Source organism: Ammospiza caudacuta, chromosome 2, assembly GCF_027887145.1.
Source record: "Ammospiza caudacuta isolate bAmmCau1 chromosome 2, bAmmCau1.pri, whole genome shotgun sequence".
Classification (NCBI taxonomy): domain Eukaryota; kingdom Metazoa; phylum Chordata; class Aves; order Passeriformes; family Passerellidae; genus Ammospiza; species Ammospiza caudacuta.
Window position 1 is genome coordinate 96,675,813 of NC_080594.1, and position 20,142 is coordinate 96,695,954.

A 20,142-nucleotide genomic window follows, 5' to 3' on the forward strand; every position below is an offset into this window, starting at 1 on the left:
GTTGCAGATGGCTCAGAATGTTTTAATGGTGAAGTGTAATGATAAGTTGTGAGCTGGAAGTCATTAAAATATGAAGACCTGTGTGACTGTACAAATAGCTAAAAGGAGATCTTAAGCAGGGGTTTTGGTAGTTGTTTATCTGCTTCTTTTTATTGGCTACTTTCACTTATTATTCTTAAAAAGCATTTTCATTTTAGCATTCCTTTAATCTGCTAACATTGTTATTTTTTGAAGTTATGAGACATGCCCTCCCTTTCTAGATGTGTTTTAGATTAGGTTTTTCATGAGGTGAGGAAGCGTGAAATAGTTTCTAGATGGAATAGCTAAGTTAACTCCAGTGTTGCTACTATTTACTACCCAGCAAAAGTGTGTCCAACTAAATCCCAGAAAAGCACTCTAATACAGATGAGGTGTGTTTGTTTAGGGACCAAACAGAAATGAGGTTCTCTCAGCTGTCGTGAGTGTACAAACCCCATTTTTTAATAAATCACCAATAATTAAAATTCAGTCCCTTTTTTCTTTCGCATTAACATTTTTCCATTTCTTTCTAAAACCCTGTGAAAGTTAATGTGTTGAAAATGCTGCTGTCTTTTCACTTGTCATTTTTACATATATGTTTTACTCTGTCCAAAGGTCGACCAGTTCCAGGCAGGGTAGGATCACCTGGTGTCCCTGGAGAGAGAGGTGAAAAAGGTGAAAAGGGTTCTCCTGGATTCCCTTCACCTGGAATCCCTGGAAGAGATGGTTTCCCAGGTCCTCCTGGTTTGCCTGGCCTACCAGGACCTCCAGGCAAAACAGGTAAGTAAAGCCCAAGGTTGCTTTTCACTTTGAGGACTCATAATGCACATTAAAAAAAGAAAAAAGAGACAGGATACATCTGTCATCAGGATGCATCTGTGTCATGGAAGAAACATATCTGAGTTGTTGATGAACCAATTAAAGCTGTTGCACAGTGTAGGGAGCCGCTTGTTTCCTTACTGGGAAAGCACAAGGATTCTTCGCTAAATAAATACTTCAAAAATGTCTACAAAATTCATTGTTAATTGTTAGAATATAACCAAACAATTGACCTTAATTCACATTAATTTGTTCTGTGTCGTATTGTGCCAATGTAGTGATATTTGTATATTTTCAATTAAAAATAGCAGATACTAATACTGTCCTTAGCATAAAAGGTGCTGTTCATTGTGATGATTTACAAGTCTGCAGTTGCAGTCTGTGTAACAGATTGACCAGGTGTGACAACTGCTGTGTGAGGTGCTAGTATGTCAGAAGATTTTATTTTAAAATAAAATTATCTTAGAGGAGAATGGGGTCATAGAAAGGCTTCGGTTGGAAGAAATGTTAAAGATCATCTGGTTCCAATCCCCCAACACAGGCAAGGATGCCACCTACTAGATCAGGGTAAACACCTGCTTTATGATATAAATGAAAAACCAGTAATGATGGAACAAGAAAATAATAGCATCAGTAGTAATAATAACAACATTACACATGTTTTTATTAGATTGTGATAAACGAATTTTAAAGAGAACAATGTTTTTGCTCTGCAATGAAGCAGTAGCCAAGTACATGTGGAAGTGGTCCATGCTAAATAGCTCCTTAAAACTAATGTTTTAAGTCATAGAAAACTTTTACTATAGGTGATACTGATATTGTGAGTTAAATTATCATTCCAACATCAGGAATGATATCCCTATTACAATGGTTAAGGTACTTTAAAGTTATTGAAGGAAACATTATTCTCTATGGAATTCCTAAACCAAAGGTACTTTGTTCAAAAACAGGGGAAGATTCCTGGTTGTTGCTGTGTTTGCCAGTGAAGCAGTGCAAAATCCAGCATGTAGAATATGGAATTAAGTAGCTAAATCTTACATTTTCCTAAAAAAATTCTATTTTTCATACAAATTATTGTCATTGTTTAATTCTGCTCTTTCCCCAGATACTTCTTTAGCCTTCTTCAAGTACATAATGGGGAGCAATTCCTTTTCATTTAACTGGTTTTTCAAACTTCACATTAGCATTTTGATTACTGGCTTTGGTCAAAATGATGTCATGCTATGTTGGGTCAGATCCTGCATCATATCATCAAACAGAACAAACACTGTTTGTATTCTTATATCAAACCTGAGAAATATTCTCATTTGTTACCTATTTCAGATCCTAACATATGAAGTTTGTTGTTTTCAGGAAGCTTGATCAGTGTGAAGAAGTTAAATAGATGTTGACAAGCTGCTCTTACCTACAAAGTTTCCTAAAATGTTGAAAAAGAGAAGTCAGGGTACAAAAAAACCTTCTTAATGAATCTCTCTGAACATCAATACTCTCCATTCTCTTCAGGGTCAAAACATCAGTTTTTCACCCATGATACTTTACCAAGCCAAAACTTAAATTGAAAATTGATTTTATGTTGAAATTGTTTGTAACCTTATTATGGCAGAGCCTGTCTTTACTCTGTAATTCTCAGGGTTTCTTAAGCAGTGTATATGGAATAAGAATACAGAATCCCAGTTAAATTTTTCCAAGTAAATCCAATAAAGGAGTAAAATGCTATCCTGAGTTACCACTTTTCATAGGTAACATTTCAGGTAAGATGTAAATGCAACCCTATAATGGAAACTTGCACTTCTCAAAACAATATTTATTGCAATTTCATTTCAGATGGAATTGACCAGTGCCAGCAAGGAGAACCTGGTGCACCAGGTAGTCCTGGACTTCCAGGGAGAGATGGATTTCCAGGAGAAATGGGAGAGAAAGGTAATAATATATTAAAATTATTGTATTCTTATGCTTAGTAGCCTGAAGATTGGGTATGTAAAGATGCTGAGCAAATTAGGTTGGATCCAGAGAAAGTGTGCTTAAAGTTAGTTAAATAGTTCATAGACATGGAAGATGTTTCTTGACTCTCTGGTGAGTAAAGAAGGATATTGTGTTTTGAATTGTGTGACACGAACTTCTCTTGGCCAGCTAAAGGATGGGCCAGGGCTGCAAGAGGGCTCAGTAGAGCCTTATGCCCTATGTAAATGGAGCTGCTCAAGGCAATTCAGGGTGTGAATTCTGAGATGCAGATTTAAAGAGGGGCAGATGAGTTGAGAATAAAAATGGTTTATGAATCATTGCCATGAGTATAATTGAAGATAAGATTTTAACACCTACAGACAACCTTAGGTTGGACATTAGGAAGAAGATCTTCACAGGAAGGGTGATTGGGTGTTGGAATGGGCTGCCCAGGGAGATGATGGAATCACTGTCCCTGGAGGTGTTTAAGAAAAGTCTGGATGTGGCACTGAGTTCCATGGACTATTGACATGGTGGTGTTTGGTCATAGGTTGGACTCAGTGATGGCAAAGATCTTTTCTGACCTAACTGTGGGATTCTGTGAATAGGACTGTCAACCATGTGTTTTAGCAGCATTGACTAAATGAACATTTATAAAAAAGAGATGCAAAAATTTACATGGTGGTTGCTCCTTTCCAATCTCATTCTGTTCACTGTTTTTGTGCAGAATTATAGTGACTATAGAAGTTATCATTTTTCTGCTTTAATAATTTTATTTTCTTTATACCTACTGAATATATTTATTTTATTCTTTTTGATCCTCTTCAACCTTGTCCCCTTTAACCATTATTTTAAATACTAACCCTGGAATAAAACTTATGTTGATTTTCATGCTATTCCTTTAAAAATTTAAAGAATTTTGAACATCAGCTTGCTGATATTTTCTCCTTGAAGCATGGAATTAGAAGCAGCAATTTATTTAAATATTAAATTGACATTTGCCCTGAATCCACCTGCTTGCAGTTGTCTTGAATCTTTTTGTTGTTATTCATGTCCTTTGTTATTTTCTGTTTTCAGGTGACAAAGGTGAAGCCTGTGCCTTGTGTGATAAAGTAGGACCTCCTGGACTTCCAGGACCACAAGGGCCACCAGGTCCAGCAGGTAAAAACTCCTTAATAACCCAAGAATGAGCTATGTAGGCTAAATTCTAAATAATGCAGCAGAGATAAGAAAATTAATTACATTTTGTGCCACTAATCAAATTGCTTGTGAAACTAATGAAAAGACTAATGAAAGGAAGGTGACATATTCCTATTTTTGACCTAATTCCAAATTTCAAATACAATTAACTAGAATTACCAGGGAAGCAGAAACTGACCACAATGAAGGGTCTTTGCAAATTGCGGCCCAAATATTTTCACAATGAGATATAATGTGGGAACCATTTTCTTATGTGCTCAGGCTTGATAGTGACCCATACATTTGTTTCCAATTGCAGCACTAGATTCTGTGGCCCAAAAATAATTTTATTTTTGCTACCATATGAGAGCAGTGCTGCATGCCAAAAATTATATTAATTATATTATACCTAATGTTTGTTCTAATGCTGTTCAGAAAAATAAATGTGGTTTAGTTCATTTCAGTTCTGCATTCGTTACATGAATTGGTAAATTCATTGCTAAGTCAAATGAATCATCAGCTTCCAAGTTTATGAATGCGGGCGTGCAATGAAGTGCATGAATCAAGACAGCCTCTCTGGCTTTAGCAGCATTATGCTGGTATTACTGGGAATGAAATGAGACACTTTACAGGGGATCACAAAGAATTCACATTCAATGAACTGTGTAGTGTATTTTTTGCAATATATTGTATTTTATGTAATAAACTAAGCCATATTTTTGTCTTTCTGAAAAGGTTTTCCAGGACAAGCAGGTTTCAAGGGTGACAGAGGCTTACCTGGACTTGATGGCCTTCCAGGGGTGCCTGTAAGTAATGCCTTGCCAAATACTACATGTCCTGCTGGGCATGTGATCCAAACACATATGATGATCAGTGTATGACTGTAGTGTATCAGTGTGGTTGTGTAACAGTTCTCTTTAAAAACTACCCCCCCTCCCCCTCCCCAAAACAGTGCACTGATATGATAAAATTAGGGTCAATTATGCCCTATAAAATAATGTAGGGTTTGAACTGTAAGAGCTAAAAAAGAGCTGTCAGATATTGGTTATACTTCTGAGTTTATCCATCATAAGAACTCGGTGGGACACATGACCTTCTGCCTGAGCAAGCTAAGCAGTGGAGCTGGGTAAAGAGTAGGATTTCTCAGGAAACAGGTGCAGGTATTCCCTGACCTTCTGAATTGTTCCAATAACATTTTGCTGGGTGCAGGTATTCCCTGACCTTCTGAATTGTTCCAATAACATTTTGCTGGTGAGTACAAATATATTGAGAGAGAGACAGTGCCATCTAGTGTGGTGTGTGCAATCCTATGTTAGCATGCAGCACATTGTGGCAGTTTTGCTGAATTTTGAATCATAGAATAGGATAAAATGCTGAGTTGGAAGGGGCTCATCAGGACCATTGGATCTGTGAAGAACATCCCAAACATCACACCATGGGCCTGAGAGAGTTGTTCAAATGCTTATTGAACTCGTTCAGGCTGTGACCACTTCCCTGGGGAGCCTGTTCCAGTGCTCAACCACCCTCTGGATGTAAATTTTGTTCCTGATATCCAGCCTAAACCTCCTCTGACTCAGCTTCATGCTGTTTCCTCAATTCCTGTCACTGTTGGCAAGAGAGATCAGTGCCTGTCTCTCCTCATCCCCTCATGCAGAAGTTGTAGACTGATATGAGGTCTCCCCTCATCTCCTCTTCTCCAGGCTGCACAAACCAAGTGGCACCAGCCATTCCTCATAAGGCTTCCCCTGCAGAATCTTCACCATTCTCATGGCCTTCCTCTGGATGCTTTCCAATAGTTTAATGTAATTTTTATTTTGTGGCACCAAAAACAGTATTCAAGGTGAAGCTGCCCTAGCTCAGGGCAGAATGGGACAATCCCCTCCCTTGCCCAGCTGGCCATGCTGTGCCTGATGCCCCCCAGACAGGGATGTCCCTCCTGGCTGTCAGGGCACTGCTGACTCATGTTCAACTTGCCATTGACCAGGAACCCCAGGTCCCTTTCCATGGCACTGCTCTGCAGCCTCTCATTCTTTGGTCTGTCCACACACTCAGGATTGCCCCATCCCAGGTGCAGAATCTGGCACTTGCCCTTGTGCTGGTGATTGCCCATCTCTCTGATTTGTTTCTCTCTGCAGGGCCTTTCTACCCCCTTGGGAGCTGACAGCTCCTCCCAATTTATTGTCACTGGCAAACTTACTTAGTATTCCTTCAAGTCCTGCATCCAGGTTGTTAATGAAGATTTGGGAAGTATCTGCAGTATGTTCTGGAAAACACAATTAGTAAATAAGAAAGTCAAATACTTTTGAAGAAATAAAGCAAAGCTGTGAAAGTGGGTAGCATCCTAATAAGATTACTTGTAAATTATGTTGAGGCAGCACAGCATGACTCTCAGTAAGGCCAAAAGCAGAACAGCTGTAAGTGTAGCACTTGTCTAAAATGTGACACAAATGACTCCTAGATGAGCAGTGTACTACCACAACTACATTTGACCTTGTCAGAATCCATTTAAGTGCCCCTATGGACACTGAGGTTTGCTGTGAAAACCTGCCTCAGCATACATGTTCCTGCAGCATAATGTGGGCTTTGACACCATTCCTAGTGTGAGTAGACTGAGTCTTCCCAGACCTCTTCTCCCCAAAGCTGTTTCCTTACAGCTGACCCTTTCTGACATAACTTCTCAGTGACATCCCTGTGCACTGACTTTATCACACACTGGAGTTATGTGAGCTCCCTCTATCACCAATGTGAGAGAGAGAAGTGAAAAAAGTAACTTCAGAAGTAAAAACCTTCAGAAGTAAAAACAACTAAACCTTCAGAATCAAAAAAAAACCCAAACCATTTGTGTGAATTCATTACTCAAGGAATCTCTTTCTCTCACTGAAGTATAAATAAAGCCTTGTTGCCTGAATTCAGCCAATGAAAGTTGACTAAGATTAATTCCTTATCTATTGCCACCTCAATAAATTGCATTACCCAGTGACTGAATGTATTATAATATGAATGGGATTCATGAAAGAAACAGTAGGAAAAAATGGAAGACATTCTAATGTATTTAAGCTTTTTTGCTGTCTGTCATTTGTTCTTGGCACATGTTTTGCCACACCTTTATATTTTACTTTCATTGCCTCATAAGTGCTATTCATATCTTTAATCAGACAAGGATTGGCTGCAGTTCTGAATGCTTTTAAGTTTGTTTTACTCTGCAAAGTTCAGCCAGGTGGTGATCCAGCATATAATTTAACTTGGAAGAACTACAATGGAGGCTGGCCTTGCAAGCTGACATTGTTTACAGCCATGCCAAAACATCAGAGTCTGATTCAGAATACTCCAGTGCTAATGAAGAGATTACCAATGACCATGTTCTGGTTCAGGTTGAAGTGGAGGGCACACATGAGCTGTACATAGTGGACATTGCCCATGAAGTTTGTGTTTTACTGCCCTGAGTCGCTAGAAATTACAGAGATTGTTCCCATAAGACAAGTTCAATCAAGTCCTAGAAAATATGTAGGGGAAAAATTGAAATTCTGGAAATCATGTAGGCATACCATTAGGTAGGTAGCTTCTTTCCAGGCGAGGTTACAAAACTATTTTCTGAGCACATGCATTATATTCTGATATTACCAACTGACTGGGTCAGCTGTTTAAAGTTGATGAATATTAATAACGATTGAACACATGTATTCACATCTGATGAATGTTATGAATAAACTACTCAAGGGAGAAGCTTTCTGCTTCCAAGACTGCTGTGTCTTGGAAAATATTCTCATTTGACCTTCTCAGTCATTGACTTCGTGGTTCCCTTAATTTGGATTTGCAGTTCAGTTTCTGCGGTTTGCTTTCTTTTATAGTTGAAGGGTTTGTAGGGCAATTGATGACATCTGAATTGATGAAATTTCAGGGTCCCCCCGGCACTCCAGGACTTATGGGCAGCCCTGGGCCAAAAGGAGAACCTGGAGATTTTACCTACGATTCTATCCTGAAAGGCGAAAAGGGAGATCCTGGTTTCCCAGGACAGCCAGGCATTCCTGGAAGGGAAGGAAGGCCAGGAAAAGATGGATTTCCAGGTCCCCCAGGTCCAAAAGGAGTAGCGGTATGTTTGTTTATGTTTTCATATTGTCCTACTGTGTGTTCATTTATGTTTACTTGCTGTGCTGCACATCCTGTCTTTCAGATCAGAATTCACATGCTTTTGTGCCCTATACATGCTTTATGTTTATTGGCCTGATTTATTTTTCAACATCTATTCTTTACCTTGAGTAGTACATTGTTCCTCAGAAGACGATTCCATTTTCACTGGAAGTAGTGAGGAAGACAGTTCTTCAACAACAGACTATTTCAAAGCTAGGTTTTTCAGACCATTTCTTTTTACATGTCATGCAAATAAGTAATCTGACTCAAATGCATTCAGTGTGGCTTGTTACTTTCAGGACTATAGAGAAAAGGTTCAAACATGGACAGTAGTTTTATTCCTTTCTGCCTTTCTCATAGCTTGATAGTGAGAACGAATGTGAGTGATTTAGCTGATATTTGGAGATGATTGAACAAATTCAGTTATCCAAGTAGAAATTGTGAAGACAAGATTCAAGTCTGTTCTAGCATATTTCTCTTCTTGTAGAAATGAATGCCTCAAAATCTGGCACTGATAGAGTTGAGCTGATGTGGATATGATGTTGAGCTGAATGTTGAGCTGATGCTGAGCTGAATGTGGAGCTCACCTCTACTCCCAGATCCACTACTGGAAACATGGCCTGCATGATACAGTTAGCTGCATTGCCAGATGTGATGTCCATGTGCTATTCCACATGGAACCTCATTCTGTTTCTATTATACTGAATAGAAAAAATCCAGTTTCTTCAACATCACAGATACCTGTGCTAAATCCCAGTTACAAAATATTCAGAGAGGATGTTGTGTTCTGTCTTGCCAGCCAGGCAAGAAGTACACTTGTACTTTCCAAAAATTAGGGTACAGCTGGTTTGAAAGGAGAACGTGGTCCCCCTGGCCAACCTGGATTCCCTGGAGTGCGTGGTGAAAGAGGTTTCCCTGGCTCTCCTGGGATAGGTTCTGCAGGATTACCTGGTGAAAAAGGAGACAGAGGCTTTGCTGGAACCCCAGGTTTACCAGGACTTCCAGGTAATGCTATAATGTGTTTTAAAAAATACAAAAAAATATTTTAAATTGTGCCCTTTAAATGGTACAGCCTAAAAGATCATCGGAATTTAAGCCTGAAATAAAAAGACTTGCTGATTTGAATCAGTGCTCTCTTTCGCCAGTATAATTGCAATTTTTGAGGGCAGTTTTCTTGAAGGATTTGCTAGGCAAAATGGGATGGTTCAGGTTCATCCTAGTTTTTTACGAAGTTTCTACCAAAAAAACTTCGTAACAAGTCACTTTTAATGGTATGGATGAACTGATAATGCTGTCAAGGTAGCAGTCCCTTGTTTTATTTCATCAGTTCCTGTACTCTAATACAACTTTACATTTACAGGAGCAAAGGGTGAAGCAGGACGAACTATATCGCTCCCTGGACCTCCTGGGGCAGATGGCCTTCCTGGGCCACCTGGTTTCCCTGGACCCCAAGGTACAGCAGTCTGTTAATCTTTGTCTGATGATCTGGATGGTTCTGTTCCCCAGAAGTTAGCCTTTGTGTTGACATTTGTCTTGTTTCTATTTGCGAAGGTGACAAAGGGAATCCTGGGCTTCCAGGCAGACCTGGCCTACCAGGAGAAAAAGGTGCTGTTGGGCAGCCAGGGATAGGGTTCCCTGGACCTCCAGGTCCCAAAGGTAAGATAGAGCTGTCCATCTAACAGGGCTGGTGTAACTGGAGTGTGGGTGGAGGCCTAGGTCTGCACTGTCATCCAGCCATAGCTGCATGGATTTGGGAGGTGCAGCTGAAGAAGCTCCCTTGCAGAAGTCAGCCAGCAGCGCAGGGAGCATTCTTTCAATAGAGTTCAGCTGCACACTTGCTTTGTGTAGTGCATGGTGCACCTGCAGACAATGTCACAGCTACTGCCAGATGGAAAGTGAAATGGTACAGCTTCTTTCATTGCAGCAACTGAAGTTGCTGAGATGAGATGACCCTTCTGAGAGATGAAAAACACTGTGTGTAGTTGGTCCAAATAATATGCTGATGTAACTGTAACAGTTGTGGGCCAGAGCTTACATCTCTGCTGGGTCCCAGACAGCTGAGAGTGGCTTGGTTAGAATTCCAGCTTACTCAATATAAGTGTAGTCTTCCCTCCATGGCCATTGTCAGCATATGCAAGTAGCTTGGAGAGAGTCTAAATGTTTTGGAATTTTTGAAGATGTATTTGACAGTACTGCTGCTCATTTAGAACTAGATGACTGAACTTTCAGCAGCCACCTCAATCACCAAAATTCTTTTGTGTCTTTGTCATTATTTCTTATGATTCCACACACGAATGAACTGGGAGGGTCAGAAACTTAATAATGAGAAAGGGCGTATTTTTCTCTGTAACCATGTCTGATTCCTCTGAGAGTGCATTGGGACCTGAACAGAAAAGGCCCATTGTATCTGTAAAAGAATTGCTGTATGCACTTTGATGCCAGATGAAAGAAATGACACATTAAATATATTTCTTTAAAGGACCCTTCCATGAACTCAGCCCTGCCCAATGACATTCTGAGGTCTTAGCCTAAAAGCTAGATTTCTGCCTGCTTCATTTGAATTTGTTGTACATGTGCTGATGTTGAGTGAGTGCTATCTTTAAGGGATTTACAGAATGTTGTAGGTATTCCTTCTTGCATTCCCAAGGTGCAGTTCATGGGCTAGCTCTGGCATAGAAACCTTCTGTATGAAACCCTCAGCAGGACACGTAGAACGCATCACAAAACATATACTGCACAAAAGGTGTTGATTCACAGGTTGGCTATGTTGTGCATCCCTCAGTCTGATGCCCCACACATTAAGTTGCCTTTTCTGAAGAAGACTTTGGGAACCCGGTTTTGCACGATATTTCTCACAGGGGAGATGGGAGATGAACTCACAAGGCTATTATTTAAGAGGAGACACTCAGCATTTATTTCTTCTGGGTGGTTGTTTCTCATCAGAAGGCAACTGCTGCACAAAAGTCAGTGTTTGAATCTTTGTTGGGACATTTGCATACTGGCAGGGGTAGAAGTTTGACTGCCTAGGTCTTTGTTAACACGTCCTTGTGAATAGTTCAGTTTAGAGGCTTAAAGAAGCATCAGGGGTCACTTTACAGACAGAGGGTAATGATGAGACTCTAGGTTTGTTTTGCTTTGTTTTATAGGTTTCCAAGGTCAGCCTGGCTCACCTGGTCAGCCAGGAACTCCAGGAACCCCCGGTCTGGATGGTTTGCCAGGAGTTCCAGGTTTACAAGGCCAAAAGGTAGATGTCAGCTGTTGATACTTTTATCTGTGACTCCCCATGTTGACAGGAATGTGAGCAAGGAAAAACTTTAGAAGCTGGCCAAACTGCCTTTCATTTTATGTTTCCCACTGTGCACACAAGGAGACAGAGCAGAGGATAAATGCTTGGCATTAACACTTTTAAAGGGCTTACAGCTCTCCCCTGAAGTCATGTATAGTGGTCTGTACATAAGCCCTATACTGGATAATTTAATTACATTCAATAAATGATTTCTTGGTTTTGAAGTGTTGTTTCCTAATCTATTGCATTTCTTTGGCTAGGGTGAACCTGGTGTAGGTCTACCTGGCCCTAAGGGATTGCCAGGCCCCCCTGGCCCAGCTGGCATCCCTGGAGAGAAGGGAAGTCCAGGACTGCCTGGTTTACGTGGCGAGCAGGGCTTTCCAGGCATACCTGGACAGCAGGGATTCAGAGGTAACGTCACTGGAAAAATGCAGTTCTGTATTTGTATTCCTTTTTAAAGTCACTCTCCTGCAGATGCAGTGAAAAGTCCATTCATTACTGAAATATCTTACTGATATCTTGGGGAATTGCTCTTTTCCCATCTCATTTTTTCCTACTACCCACCAGTAGTAAATGCTAGCAGCAAAGAGCAGCCCTTCGTCCAAGCCCAGGCTTAGAGGTGTTGGTGGCTGAATGAAGTCTCCTTGGCCATGGGCTTCCAAAGCACCTTGTCTGGCATCTTCAGCAAGCAAGATATCAAACAGCATCAGAGAAGGCCTGGTCTATGTTTCTCCTGTCTCCCTGCAGGTGACCCTGGTCTCCCAGGTCTCCAAGGCTTGCAGGGCCCTCCAGGTGCACCAGGGCTGGGCCCTCCAGGATTGCCAGGACCTGCTGGGCAGCCGGGACCCCAGGGACCACCAGGTGAGCAGAGAATACTCCCATGATGCTGCTTAAGAGCAGAATTTTGACATAAGTGGGTAACACAGGTAAAAGTGTTGCTTGAGAACTTTTTGCAGTGTGAAGTTGATAGGGGTAGATGGGGGGGCATGCCAGTGGGCCTCCTCCATGTGGTCCAAAATGAAGGGTGAGGCCTCCTGAGAGGATTTCTGGCATTTGGATTGGTCTCCTCGGGTCATTGATGGGTTATTGATACAGGTTCAAAGCCTCTCTTAGGAAAAGAGGACTGGTTCTGCTGTCTGCCTTTGAGTCTTTATCCTCTGTGCCCTCTAATTTGTGAATCACAGGTGAACATGGTCAGATATGCTTATTAATGGTTTTCCTTGTGTTTTGTTAAGGACTAATCTGATATCTTCTGTATTTCCTAGGATTTCCCGGAATAAAAGGAGAAAGGGGCTTCCCTGGTATCCCAGGTCTAGATATGCCAGGACCTAAAGGGGATAAAGGCAGCCCGGGCCAGCCAGGAGTCCCAGGCTCTGTGGGGTTACCTGGCCTGCCAGGTCCACAGGGGGCTGTTGGGCTGAAAGGATCAACAGGTAAATGCCCTGTCCCTCAGAAATCAGCATCTTTGACAGCTGTTTCATTAAGTTGTGATAGCACACCCTTTCACTCAGTTAGGAATTGATTGATCAAAGAGCCCAAGCTTGGGAAAACGCAAGGACTGATGTCAGTAAAGCAGCTCTGCGCATGTAACTGAACTGCTGCTGCTGAAGTCCTTTCATGGACCAAATCCAGCAGGTTGAATCCAGCCTTGCTCCTGTAATAATCAAAGAGGATTATTCTGCACAGTTTTGGTGACAGAGTATGGTTTTAATAATGCCTTTGTTAATGACAGCATTGTTTGCTGTAATAGGGAGTTTTAAGAATTTGTCAAAAACCCATTACAAACTGTTTTCTTCTGGTTTTCATAATACTGTTTGTACTGTTGTTTTCTCTATTGGGCTGCTTTAGTTTAATCATCTTCTTTGTCCCATTTTTCCTTAAGCAGTGCAACTCCTAATATGATAGGCAGTAAATAATTCTGTTTCTTGTATTTCTTTGCACTGCTTGCTTTATTTTTTTTATTAACTCTTCTTCTTTGGCTTCAGGACCCAAAGGAGAAATGGGAGTTATGGGAACTCCTGGGTTGCCAGGAACTCCTGGGCCAGTTGGAGAACGAGGGTTTCCTGGTGAAAAAGGTAAGAGTGAGATTTTCTCAATATAAAAATTGCAAACCCTACACCTTTTCCCCAACAGAAGTTGAGAAATAACCAAAGCTAAGGAGTATACTTGGCCTAAGGAACTGTTTATGTCAAGAGACTTACCTCTAAGTTAGAAAAAGTATAAAAGGCCACATTCTAGGAGCAGGCATGAGTTTGGGCACCAAAACATGATTTTTGATCAATTTTTCAAGAGCATAAGATTTTGCTAGGTGTTGGGCTGCCATAGGTATTACTCCAAGAAAAATACACTATTTGAAATTATTAAAAGCCAGCAGGAAGGTCTTAATTAAGAGCCTCAGATAATGCTCTGTATTACTGCCAAACCCCTGTCCTTATTGTTTCAAGAGTCTAAAATTATTGGATTGGAAGTGGGAAAAATATGTCAACTTTCTGACAGAACTATTGTGAAGTATAAAAAAAGATCATAGGAGCTGTTCCAGAGCATGATATTTGGTGGTCAAAATCTGAATAAATAGCTAATTTAATTTGTTGTTGTCTACTAAATATTCTTGCAAAGTTTTATATGCCCCTATAACATTCAGTGCTGTCTCTTTATAGGTAGCCAAGGTTTCAAAGGTGTAATTGGACCACAGGGTGATCCTGGTGTTAAGGGAGATAAAGGTGAAGCTGGTCTCCCAGGAAAACCTGGAACAATAGACAACATGGACATGGTTAGCCTCAAAGGCCAGAAGGGAGATCAAGGAGAAAAAGGTAATTTTATTCTCTAACTGTGTGAATAAGTGGAATTAACACTCATATACTACCAAGCAGCAGTTCTTTGAATTCAGTTTTGTGTTAGTTTTAGGCAACAGTTTTTAAAATGAAATTAAAGAGTTTTGCACAGCAAATATAGATATTTTTCTGGTGTTCTTCAACTGTATAGAAAAAAAGAATAATCACAGATCAGAGGGGTTTTGTTTGAACAGAAGAGGTTCAATTTGTCCTTTTATAATTGATTTTACCTCTTTAATCACAAGACTCTCTGAAAATAAAAGAAATTTTAAAAGTAAAACTAGAGCTTTCCAGAAGGGAAAAGCTGTCTTTTATGTAAAATATGTAGTTGTGGCCATGAAGATCAACTGATAATGTAAGAAAAAAAGTGAGCTGCCTTTTTTGGCACACTTTCTTGTGACCTGAAGAAAATTCAGTAAAGAAATGCATTTATGTCAATGATACCAACAGATCAACTTATTTCAGTTTAGAAATATCTGGAAGTATGCAGGGATAAGGCAATCAGTTTTCTGTTTAGAAACTTTAGAAATGGTTATAGATTTGTTCGCTTTTTTAGATAATACCTTCTTCTTGGTTTTTTAGTTTTACTGCTAATTGGTAAATTATTTGTTTGAAATAATTTTCTCTCCCATATTTCTTTTCAAAGAAAAAAATGTGTATAGTTTGCATATTTTTAGTATTTTTTCTTCTTACTATACATTATATTTTATTTAAAAATAAGAGTTTTTAATAAATGGTTACTTTTTTTGTTAAAATAGAAGTGTAGAGCTTAGAAGGGAGCTGCTGAGATATTGTGGTGTTTAATTTCCCTCAACCAAGTCCTTCAGGCTTTAATAGTATATCATGTTTTCTGAAACAATTATCGTTCCTTTTATACTTTGTGATTGCTCCCCAGTTTGGCTGAATCCTTGTTAGAGTGCACATTGCTGAAACAAGCAAAGTACTTTCACCTCAGGCCTGTCTAGAATGAAATTTCCCTTTCTTGAAACAATAGCTGACTGAGTTTGTGATTAGCTATAATTCTTAGTCCCTTAGTTCTAGACTACTGTGTGATAATTTTTCATTTTGTATGCGTGTTTTTGACTTCTTCTATCCCACACGTGGTGCATTATGCTTTTTGATTTTCATTGTGATGATTTCCAAGCTTCACTCAAACTCTTCAAAATCCTTCTGTAGTCTAATCCTGTCCTCGTTTCGAGCCTTTCCTTTTGAGTGTCATCTGTACATTTCATCAGTGCATTCTAGGGCAGACTCCTTTCCAGTTTGACAGTGAATCACTAACAACTATACTATGTTGTATTTGAACTGTGGAAACAGGAGAGTATCCCAGTCTTAGCTACCTCTTATCTCCATGTCCTGGCTAATTGTCAGAAGGAGATGTGGGCTCACGTGTTCTGGTTGGGTCTCAGAGAAACCTGGGCATGTGGGTAAGTAGTGCCTTGCAGTTTGGGCAGCCAGGGGCTGCAGGGGAGGGCGTCAGCCAGTGAGCAGTAAGTACATCTGCCCTTCAACTGAGATGCAGCTTCTGAGAGTACTTTTAATGTAGCTCCCAGCCTACAAAGATTTCATCTAGATTATTTTTTCTCATTTGTTTCTGGTCTTGATATGTACAGTGCTTTGTGAAGACTTAAAACCACATGGGTCGTTTTCACTATTTCCTTATCTACTATTGGCATGTAGGATGATTAATTTTATTTTGTACCTAGAAATCTAAATTAGGCACACTTGTTACATGCAAATAAAGAAACCTTTGCTGAGAAATTCAAATGGTTAGTTTCTTTGGTTTCTAATTTACTAATCTCTCCATCACTAACAATGCATGCTTGCAAACTTCTACACTCTACCTTTTCCTCACCACATGCAGTCTACAGATTGGCCTGGCTCACTCAGCCTGGAAGAGTAGGTTCCAAACAGATCCCAGCCTGCAAATTTCTGCTCTTGCCTCATCCTCTCCAAGCAAAAGATACTTAGTACCAGTAGAGAAAAATAATTTAGTGATACTCCGTAGCTTTGCTGATCTTTTGGCTGCCTTCATTCCTCTAGACATGAATATCACAGTAATGCTTTTAGAAGCTTCCAAAAGACAAACTATGCAGATAAGACACTGAATTTTTATGGCATATTATCAGTGATGCTTAATGAAAAAATTTGGGTTTGTACATCTTGAAATGTTTTTAATGAAAGCTGCTTACTTAAAAACATTCAGTGATTTATCTTCAGTAACCTGTTGTCCTGCAGCTCTATGCAACACTAACAGAATTGTTTATGACCAAAAGGCATGGACATAAAGCTGGAGAAGAGGCACGCTAGAGAGTAAGAGATCAAGCCTTCTGAAGGTGCTTTACATTAAATGGAACAGGGAAAACAGCAAATTTCTGTCTGTTTACTAACTGTTCACATGTGCCCTTTTAGAGAGCTGAACAGTTAAATCAATAATTTCTGCTAATATCTGTTGGCCACTTTTCAAATAACTTATTAATCTAACTCAAACACGCATTCCTTCCATTTCTTTTATAGATATAACTTGCTTTGTAATTTGCACAGGCACCCATAAAATTGCAATAGTTTTCAGCCTTTTCTCAGTACTGGTTTAATGATGAAAGTTGTGTTTTACTAAGCCATTTCCTTGTTCAACAGAGAGAAGCAGCAGTGATCAAAAATTAACTAGAAGGATTATTGTATGTAATTGCAGTAAATTGTAATAAAATTGATCTCACTGTGTTTTTCTTTTTGGTGTCCAGGGGACCATGGAGAAGCAGGAGAAAAAGGGCTACGTGGGGATTATGGAGAACCAGGAATTCCAGGGAGAGATGGTGAACCCGGTACTCCAGGACAGCCAGGTATGTCTGAAGATAACAGCAGACAGACTGTTTGTCAGGTATTTTAAACCTTGTTAATGATGGGATTATTCATTTCTCTGTTGTCCATAGGACCAAAAGGTGATCAAGGCCCCCCAGGGTACCCAGGGGATCCAGGAATTCCAGGACAAAAAGGATCGGTTGGTGAAATGGGTCTGCCAGGTACTGATTGCTAGGAATTTCTTATTTTTTTCCTTAATTAATATAGAACATTCTGAGAAATCTGTATGGAATATTTGTTGGTGTAGATCTACTAAACAATTGCACTGTTTCCAAGCAGGCCATGGCTTGGACAGCAGCACTCTTTGCTGGGTTCAGAACTGGCTGCATGGCCGGGCCCAGAGAGTGGTGGTGAATGGTGCTGCATCCAGCTGGCGACCAGTCACCAGTGGTGTCCCTCAGGAGTCTGTGCTGGGGCCAGTTCTGTTTAATATTTTTATTGATGACATGGATGAGGGTTTAGAGTCTTTTATTAGCAAATTTGCAGACGACACTAAGCTGGGAACGTGTGTTCATCTGTTAGAGGGACAGAGGGCTTTGCAGAGGGACTTGGAACGGTTGGATGGATGGGCAGAATCCAATGGGATGAATTTCAGTAAATCCAAGTGCCGAGTCCTGCACTTTGGCCACAATAACCCTCTGCAATGATACAAGCTGGGGACGGTGTGGCTGGACAGTGCTCAGGTGGAAAGGGACCTGGGGGTGCTGGTTGACAGTCGGCTGAACATGAGCCAGCAGTGTGCCCAGGTGGCCAAGAAGGCCAATGGCATCCTGGCCAGTATCAGGAACGGTGTGGCCAGCAGGAGCAGGGAGGTCATTCTTCCCCTGTACTCAGAACTGGTGAGGCCTCACCTGGAGTATTGCATCCAGTTCTGGGTCCCTCACTTTAGGAGGGACGTTGAGATGCTTGAGCGTGTCCAAAGGAGAGCAACGAGGCTGGTGAGGGGCTTGGAACACAAGCCATATGAAGAACGACTGAGGGAGCTGGGGTTGTTTAGCCTGGAGAAAAGGAGACTCAGGGGTGACCTTATCACTCTCTTCAACTTCCTGAAGGGTGGCTGTGGTGAGCTGGGGGTCGGTCTCTTTCTCCGGGCAACAACAGACAGAACAAGAGGACACAGTCTCAAGCTGCACCAAGGGAGATACAGGCTAGAATTAAGGAGGAAGTATTTTACAGAAAGAGTGGTCAAATACTGGAATCATCTACCCAGGGAGGCGGTGGAGTCACCATCCCTCAAAGAGTTTAAAAAAAGACTGGATGTGGCACTTGGTGCCATGATCTAGTTGAGGTGTTAGAACATGGGTTGGACTCGATGATCTTACAGGTCTCTTCCAACCTAGAATTTCTGTGATTCCGTGTTTGCAGTGACTAAACGCTAGGCTTTTGACGCATTGCTTTTCAATCCTATTGTCATATACAAATAATAGGATGGTTTCCTAAGTTGCTACATGCAAATCCTTTAGCTGGATCTTTAGGTTTTCTGTATTTGTTTCAGGCAGGCAGTTTTTTGAGTGGTTCCTGTTTGTGTCTCTGATAGTTTGTGAACTGCATTAAGCTTCTTGTGTATTTTCCCCCTTCTAAAAGGTTTGGTGAGCTGCTGTGTACTGCCTGTCAATTATGAACTGTAGGGGTCTGGGAATAAAATTGTTGTGGAAGGGATTGGTAAAGAATAAAATGGAGAAGAACCTATAACTCAGCATGGAAACTTTGTCTTCATTGGGATGGCCTTGTGTCTAGCATATTTAGAAATCAAACATGAAAGTCTGAAATGGTAAATGAGGACAGAAAACATATGCTGCAGAGGAGTCACTTTGTAGTACTATTAGAAATTAATCAAATAAAAATAAAGTTTTATTCAGTTCATATTTTTAGCAAGATCTTTGTTTACTCTGAATCCAAGATTATGACTGTCTTCTATGAGTAGAGTTGATCATCCTATAAGTCCCATTTAGAGAGTGAATCTCTTTTCTCACAGAAAATGTACTTACTTTTATAGCTCTGAATGGCCAAAGCAACCCTGAAACATCACTGTCAACACTGCTGAGGTACCACTGGTTCTGATGTACCTATTTTTTCCTTCCCTTTACTAGGAACACCTGGAGAAAAGGGTCTTCCTGGAGTACCAGGTTCACCAGGCACACCAGGGTTCCCTGGGCAAAAAGGCGAAAAAGGAGACAAAGGAGCACCAGGTTTTCCTGGAATTGGCTTTCCAGGGGCTCCTGGGGAGAAGGTATTTATATCCCTGAGGATTTGGTTATCTCTACCAAGCACTTGAAGAGATGCTGTTGGCCTTTAAGCTGTTTTGTTATATTTTCTATTATGCTAATTTAACTGCCTTATGAAAAACTTGAAAGGTGTGCATATGTACAGGCTTAGATGCATTCTGTTTGATGGAACCAATATCCAGTGTTCTTTTTTATTATCTCTGCTTAAAATAGGCTAATTGACAGTGCTAGAAAGGTAGGGAAGGGGAAGCACTTTTAAAAATACTAAGTCAATAATGTGAAAAGGCATTTTATGAACAGGGAAAATAATCACACTAAAATAATGTTACTGTACTTTTACAAAGATACTATACAGTGCTCAGCCACTACTGAAAAGTGAACTGTGCTAATACTGTCTGTAAAGTTTAATTGAATCTCTAATAGTATCTATTAGGATTCTCATTTGTTTCATATTCCTTTTCCTAGCTGTACAATGACAGTTATAATGAATTTATAAGTAAAAGTGGTAAAAAATAATACCTGCTAATCTGGTAGCAAACTTACTGAGGACTCAAAAAAAGACTTTTTTTAAGGCGCTGAAGTGTAATAAATTAAAAGGCTAATTTTGAAAAGACTTTGTATAACCATCCTAAAAATGCATAGAAGACTGCTCATTTTCATTTGTAGGTATTAAGCAATTGCTAGATTACTTGAAAAACTCTGATAGTGGAATTTAATACCAAATTTAATCCTAAATTACATTGTGTAGAAGTGGAAAAATTATGGAATTCTTTAAATTCAGATGCATAAGAGGGGTGACATCTACCACTGCATACAGAAAAAACTGTTTCAGAATTAATGTCTGGATTTTATGTGT

The 20,142-nt window shown here is 40.2% G+C and overlaps 1 protein-coding gene across 1 annotated transcript in view; it reads left to right on the forward strand.

Annotated features, from left to right (window-relative positions):
• The window catches only part of COL4A1 (collagen type IV alpha 1 chain), a 120,704-nt gene that overhangs the window by 80,814 nt on the left and 19,748 nt on the right, over positions 1 to 20,142 (forward strand). The window contains exons 21-37 of the mRNA XM_058823186.1: positions 634 to 798; positions 2,662 to 2,757; positions 3,856 to 3,939; positions 4,693 to 4,763; positions 7,856 to 8,047; positions 8,922 to 9,090; positions 9,446 to 9,538; positions 9,637 to 9,741; positions 11,232 to 11,329; positions 11,632 to 11,782; positions 12,119 to 12,232; positions 12,637 to 12,804; positions 13,357 to 13,446; positions 14,029 to 14,181; positions 16,944 to 17,042; positions 17,133 to 17,222; positions 19,152 to 19,291. Coding sequence (XP_058679169.1) covers positions 634 to 798; positions 2,662 to 2,757; positions 3,856 to 3,939; positions 4,693 to 4,763; positions 7,856 to 8,047; positions 8,922 to 9,090; positions 9,446 to 9,538; positions 9,637 to 9,741; positions 11,232 to 11,329; positions 11,632 to 11,782; positions 12,119 to 12,232; positions 12,637 to 12,804; positions 13,357 to 13,446; positions 14,029 to 14,181; positions 16,944 to 17,042; positions 17,133 to 17,222; positions 19,152 to 19,291 — 2,078 coding nt within the window. The remainder of the gene's footprint in view (positions 1 to 633; positions 799 to 2,661; positions 2,758 to 3,855; positions 3,940 to 4,692; positions 4,764 to 7,855; positions 8,048 to 8,921; positions 9,091 to 9,445; positions 9,539 to 9,636; positions 9,742 to 11,231; positions 11,330 to 11,631; positions 11,783 to 12,118; positions 12,233 to 12,636; positions 12,805 to 13,356; positions 13,447 to 14,028; positions 14,182 to 16,943; positions 17,043 to 17,132; positions 17,223 to 19,151; positions 19,292 to 20,142) is intronic.